The sequence below is a fragment of the Miniopterus natalensis genome, chromosome 4 (assembly GCF_054644295.1).
Source record: "Miniopterus natalensis isolate mMinNat1 chromosome 4, mMinNat1.hap1, whole genome shotgun sequence".
Classification (NCBI taxonomy): Eukaryota; Metazoa; Chordata; class Mammalia; order Chiroptera; family Miniopteridae; genus Miniopterus; species Miniopterus natalensis.
Genome location: NC_142084.1, coordinates 16609048 through 16615747, shown reverse-complemented (window position 1 = coordinate 16615747; position 6700 = coordinate 16609048). Strand labels below are relative to the sequence as shown.

The 6700-nt window shown below is 35.2% G+C and overlaps 1 protein-coding gene across 1 annotated transcript; it reads left to right on the top strand.

The window, feature by feature from the left end:
• The first annotated feature begins 389 nt into the window (after positions 1 to 389).
• IGIP (IgA inducing protein) lies at positions 390 to 5824 on the top strand. The gene is given in 2 exon segments (XM_016214126.2): positions 390 to 5172; positions 5174 to 5824. Coding segments are annotated over 2 exon segments (162 nt in total). The 5' UTR covers positions 390 to 5121; the 3' UTR covers positions 5285 to 5824.
• Positions 5825 to 6700: the final 876 nt, after the last annotated feature.

Sequence of the window (6700 nt, the reverse complement as noted above, 5' to 3'; positions counted from 1 at the left end):
AACTATGTAAAATTGCCTATAAATTTTCTAGTTTTCATTATTTGCACTATTTACCTTTGCACTTGATTTTTTGAAAGTTAAGAGTAGTCACTTTCACTTTTGTTTCTAGTCTTTTCTGGTATCTTAGAGTTATGTTTTCAATATCCCACCCAAAGCACGCTTACATGCAATTAAATATGCTTTATAAATCCAAGCAAATATTTCTTAGTGTTAGCTATGTAGAAAAAAATTGTTTTGATGAAATTTTTAATATGAGCCTTTATTTGCCAATAAAATCCTTTGTAAATGTGAGCTTTATTAAGGTATTTGAATAGACAAAGTGAAAGCTTAGAATATATATATATATATATATACATACATATATATACATACATATATATATATGTATATATATGGTGATGTCTTTGTGATCCAACTTCCAGCCTGAGATGGCCTGGTGTTTTGGAGTGATTTGTTTTCACTGAAGTCAATAAGATTTGAGTCTAACTGGGTATTGGCTTAAAAATCTGGAAGTGAAGTAGGTGGCAAGTGGCAGCTCCCTCTTTCATGTAGTTTTCCATAATGCTCAGTGTTTTCTCATGGTTTGTGTGATGTAACTGGTATTGAAATAATTATATTAAATGAATATTCCCTTTTGGAATTCAAGGTTGACTCACTTTTCGAGGGGGGTGTAGAAGGGATAAGAGACTTTATTTTAACTAGAGGCATTCTTATAACCTCAAGATGTGCTCTAGAAAGAATAGAACAAAAAGTGTACCTGTGAACATATTTTTTGTCTTAGTGAAATTGTGCAACAGTTAGGTCAGAATTGAAAAAAAAAAAAAAAAAAGTTCATAGTTTTGTCAATAGAACAGAAATGTGTTTTGGCTAAAATTATTTTTGTAAGTTATTTAGTTATTTCATTTTATATTCCCTTTCCCATAGCCTTTTAGGCATTTCATACTTAAAACCAACAAGTAAGAGGCCTCTCTTCAGATCTGATTTATTTTTGGAATGCCTGAGTGTGTTTCTGGATTGGGGGAACAGGGAGTAGTGTTTTAATTCTTGACGTGCTCTTTTCATCATGTTTTGCTAGTCGTTCTGGATCTTATTGATGGCAAATTGTGTTGAAAATTCAGTAATATATTTGAAAAGAGAAACTCCTCTATGACATAGTGTGAATGTTTGTGACTGGAACCTTGTAGCATTGTTTTTAATTTGGATCGAAAGTTAAATTTTCATTGTTCAGATTTTAGGCTTACGTAGTGGAATTGTGCCCGGTAGTTGTCTAAATATGGACCAATTTGGGGAAATGAAGGCTGACAGATGTGTATCTGATTCCAGATAATCCTTTACTCAAATCGTAAATTAAAGGCTTACAGCATTAGAGTTGTCTTAAGTTTTATGTTGTCAAATCTTTAGATGTGGGTGATGATCAGCATTATATCTATGAATTTCCTTTGGGAATAGAGAAAAATTCAGTTTCCAAACTTTTTCTTGGAGACTAAATTTATCTATCATATATGGAAAATGAAAAAAATTTTAGAAAGTGACTTTGATTATTTTTTGATGGAGTTTAATCAGCTTAATTATTTTTCCTAGTTTGAAGCACTATTTCCCAAATGTGAATAATGGGAATAGATCAGCAATCCCCCCCCCCCTTTTAGGCCATTTTTAGTTTTCTGCCCCTATTTCCCAATCCTGGTATAAAATGAATTACGGGTATCCCTCTAAGTACCTGTAACCCCTTTTTGGGGTCACAGATACCTTTGATAATCTAATGAAAGTGATGGACCCTCTCCCCAGAAAAAAATGCACATAGATAATTTTGCAATTAACCTCAGGGGCATCACACATCTTCTGAAACCCAAGTTAAGGATCTCTGCTCTAGGTAAACTCTATAGAGAAAATTTTAATTCAATTAATTGATAAAATTAGGAACTAACTATTGGCCTAAAACATTTCAGATTGAAATTGCTGTTAGATGGTGGCCCCTACTAGCAAAATGTGACATTGCAACCAGTTTTGTTAGACATTGTAACATCCAGACAGAAGGAAAAAAGAAGCAAAGTTCTGAGAGCTATTTATAAGGAGTCAGGGCATCTCTAGACATGGGAGCCATTTTTGGTTCAAGGCAGGGGTCAGGGTGCCTGACAGTTTCTAGCAGGGTAGAGTTTGATAAACCACAATGCTCAGGATGCCAAGGGGTTAGCCATTATCTTAACCCCTTCCTCACCAAAAGATTTTAGTTTTGTCCATTGGGAAACAAGATGTCACTAGGGGGAATAAAAGATTTGCCTTACAACTTTGCTGGAACACATCAGTTTGGTGATATATGGGACACCAGTATTATTTTTGAGAAGGTGCATAAAACCAAAGTAAATTATTCTCTATGTAGAACATTATTTACTAGTAACATTTCTTTGGATGTATTAGCTTTGACAATTTTTACCAGTAAATATTGGGTTTATTTAAAACTGGGAATCCAGTTTATAAATAGAATAGTTGGTATATCTGTCCTTTCCCCCATGTAAAGAATAGTTTAAAATTTTATGCATACTTTTTACTTTTCTCTCTTGATGCCATGGAATGGGATGGGGGGGTGGAGATCTTTGAGTCAACAACTGACAAGATGTCTTCTCCAAATTTAAAAATTGAGAAGCAGCACTTTAAGTCTAATTCTACACCATTTTAGTGCATGTATTAGTTTTAATAATGATTTTTGGTGCATGCCTTGGGGCTTATTCAAAAGTGTACAATAGGAAAGTATATTTCCTTTCTTAGAAAGGAGATGTTTTTCTACTTTGCAACATGTGATTACAAAAATCTTCCTCTGTGGGAAGATTAACCATGTATTGAACTACTGAGAAGTATATATTTTTAGATATACAGAAGGAATCTACATGGAGCAACATTCAGCCCTATATAGAAGTCATAGCATTCTGTATAGGACCAAAAAGGAAATAACATTAAACACTTAAACAGATTTTGTTGGGTAGAAATACCTTTAGATCTTGCATTGACTTCCAAAATGAAAATGCCACAGAAGTTTGCTGAAAACTTTTGTTGTTTGAATTTTCTCTGTCAGTGTATTTAGCCCAAATACAACAACTTTGGGTTTACACATACATTAAGAATAAAAAAACAAAAAACAAAGCTAACTAAATAGATCAGTCTGCTTTGCCAATCCAGCTTGACTGACAAACTAATCACTTGCAACATGGAAAACTGTCCAACTCTCCTCTAAGGTTTTGACAAAATAACCTTGGCTGATGTGGGAAGGCTCCCACTTTGATTTCTGACCTGACAGTGAAGATTTGTACTTCACATAATTTCAAACCTGACAGTGTCTGTTTAAGGAGCTATGGTACAGTTTGCTAATTCAATCTCAGATACCTGTTGATTACCTGTAAGATCTAGAGTCCAGACTAGCCAGCAGCTGTATCCCTGAGTGCTCTATGCCCATCAGATCTTTTAAAGTAAGCAGGGTTGGGACAAGCCACAGCTCAGATGAGTGCCATCAAGTGCTGTGGACAGCCCATTTCAAGAATTGTATCTGCTTTCTTGGGAGTCATCACTGAAATAATGTCCCACATGGTGTTACTTACTGTAGTTGCTCTCTCTTGGAGGAGGCCCAGAGCACACATCCTAATTGCTTGTGGTACTCAGAGAGGGGGTGCTAACTCTGATGCCCTGTCAAAATTCCAGTTTAGGGATGTGGGTCTTCTTGCCATTCTAATTGGAAATGTGCATTGCTTTCCATTTTCCCTGTTGGTCTCAATGCAAACCGACCTAGTCTGTTTCTTTGCCCCAGTCCCAAGTTATCTACGATGCTGGTGTGTATTATATGGGCCAAGTGATGATGTCTTATCCTAATTGCACAAGAGTTAAGGATTGAGTGAGCTCAGTGTCAGAGTGCCCTGTAGTTGGAGGGTAAACTCTTGTAATGCTTTGGGGATGAAATTGGCCCTCTTTTAGTGTAAGTTGGAAAATGTACATTGGCCAGAGGCTTCTAGCCATGAAGGTGTGAGCTGAAACCTGTTTTCCCTCTTTTCTTATAGCATTTTGAGAAAATCTGTTGGGTTTTCAGTAGTCAGGGAAGGCCGGAGTTCTGCAGCTTTAATCTGGGTAACTGAGGCTGGTTTGAGCAAGACTTTGGTTAATTAAGTGGATTCTCAGATGCCACAGACTCCGTGAAAAGTCACCATTATTTTCAATGGTTGTGATAGAATTTCCCCCAGTAGCCATTATTTTAAGATTATATTACAGAGTTGCTTTATTTGAGCTTTTTGTGTAATCACAATCCCAAACTGGAAGAAATTTAAAAAAAAAAAAAAAAAAGGAATCCTGCTGTGAAAGGTATATATTACTCTAGATTTTTCTTACTGTAAATATTGTAAGATTGTAATACTGTCAATATTTTATTAACCAACAAATGTTAATCTATGTGAATTCAGACTTATTTTAAATGTGCTTCTTATTTACTGTGTGTGGTTCCTGTTGCTGACAGTATTAAGTTATATTCTGATGTAAGATTAACTTTATTAAAGAATGTAAACATTAATGTTTCCTTATGGGAAAACAAATAAAGTATAAAGAAGACAATTCTTTTCATTAAAATATACTGTGTATTTACACTTGCTAGACCCAGCACCACTTATAAATTTAGTACATTGTTCAGAATTTTAGTTAACACAGCTGACATGGTTGTGCTCTGTTCGAAAGGCTAAAAGTAGGTATTGTTGGAATATAAACAGTTTGTATTTGTCTGCTGTGAATCATCTTGAAATTTCTAATCAAGTTTGTAAAATTTTTATAGTAAAACATTTTAATGACAATTTAAAAATTTATCTTCTCTAAAGAATGGTCAAAATTATATCCTTTCAGAAATAGAATTGTTCTTTAATATCTTTCCAAAATGACTTTGGTTAAATGGACCAGATGTATATTAGTTAAAATTTAGGACAAAGTTGTGATATTCTTTGAGTTTACAAGTTAATCCTTATTGGAGATGTGCCAATTATACAGTAGAATATCATTAATTTGCACTGTTTGGGGACCCCATTAAGAATACTGAATTTTGCCAACTAAGAAGTAAGCAAATGCAATTTAAAAAGTAAATTTGAGCATTTTGTATTAAATATGTGCAGTTATTATCATATGAAGAAGCACAGTGTGTCAGGCTGTAATATAAACCATACTTGCTGTCATGTTCTCCCATCTCAGTGCTGGGAACTCACCATGTGGAAACCAAGCAAATGTGTTGTGCATCAGCTGGCTTGAGTTTGTTCAATATCAAAGCTGAAACTAGCGAGGTCTGCTGTACTGCTTATTGAAGTATTGTGATTCTTTTAGGCATTGATTCTTACAAAATATATACTGTAACAGTATACTTTGTACAGATTTAAATTTTATTTGAAAAAATGAAATAAAGTAGGCAAAAAATAAAGATGTTTATTTTTCATGTGACTATATAAACAGATCAGTCTTTTGTTTCAGTGCCTTTGGGGAGGGTCTGGTTGCTCTTGGGTTTTTTTTAAATATTTGATAGATGGAAACCATTTTTAGGACTCAGTGGCAGGTACACTTGCCTTATCATTAATTGGCTACAAGCATTAAGTGTACTCTCTCACACTGGAAAACTATTTTTTAAAACAAATTTGTTTTTGTTGCTTTTTGTATGGGTTTGTTTTTTTGGTTTTTTGTTGACAACATGAATGGCTTCCCTATCTTGCTTCTTGAGTAAATTTCTAAAATTTTGTGATGGTATGACTGTTAACCTAGCTGTCAGAGTTGAAGAAAAAAACCTTTCTCATAGATTATGCCTCTCCCATGGAAGGTTTTTGTTTTCTGTTGTTTTAAATTTGGAGTTGGTTTGGGGTAGTGGAAGGGTTACAAAAGAGTATATGACAAAAGATGAAGAAAATCTTCTGCAGAAAATAGAAGTGCTTGAAAACGAGATCTTTTAAAACAGCTTTTCTAGTGAGTGGAGTTACCAATAAAAATGTGGCACAGGAGTGATCCTTCAGAATAATTTTAATGGGACCTTTTCATAGAAGATTAGATTATCTGGTCAAGAAGAGCGTCCCAGTTTTGGCCCCTAACTCAAAAAATCAGTGGAGGCCTCAGGGGTGTGATATTCCTTCATCTTTAGAAATGGAGTTGGAAGTTTTATTTGTAGCATTCTCCTCATTTTATCTTTTTTGGTGCTTTCAGTTACCTTCTGACTGGATATGGGAGTCTTGAAACAAGTAATTGCAGAAACAGGGGTCTTACAGAAATCACACTACAGAAAAAAATTCAATGTTATTTAAATGTGTATGACAGCCCTGGCCAGTTTTGCTCAGTGGTTAGAGCATTGGCCTGTGGACTGAAGGGTCCCAGGTTCGATTCCAGCCAAGGGCATGTACCTCAGTTGCAGGCTCGATCCCCAGCCCCAGTCTGGGCGTATGCAGGAGACAACCAGTTGATATCTCTCTCTCACATCCATGTTCCCCCCCCCCCCCAATTCCACTCTCTCTCAAAAGCAATGGAAAAAATATCTTCGGGTGAGGATTGAAAAGAATAAGAAAACCCCACAAATAAATGTGTATGACAGTGATTATATTCTAAAAACTGGTGGATGGCCATTGAAGTATCTCAAGTTTATAGTATCACAGTTCCAGGCTTCCCTGGGTGAATCCCAAAAAACTGTTGTTATTGTTTTGTTTTGTTTTTCCTA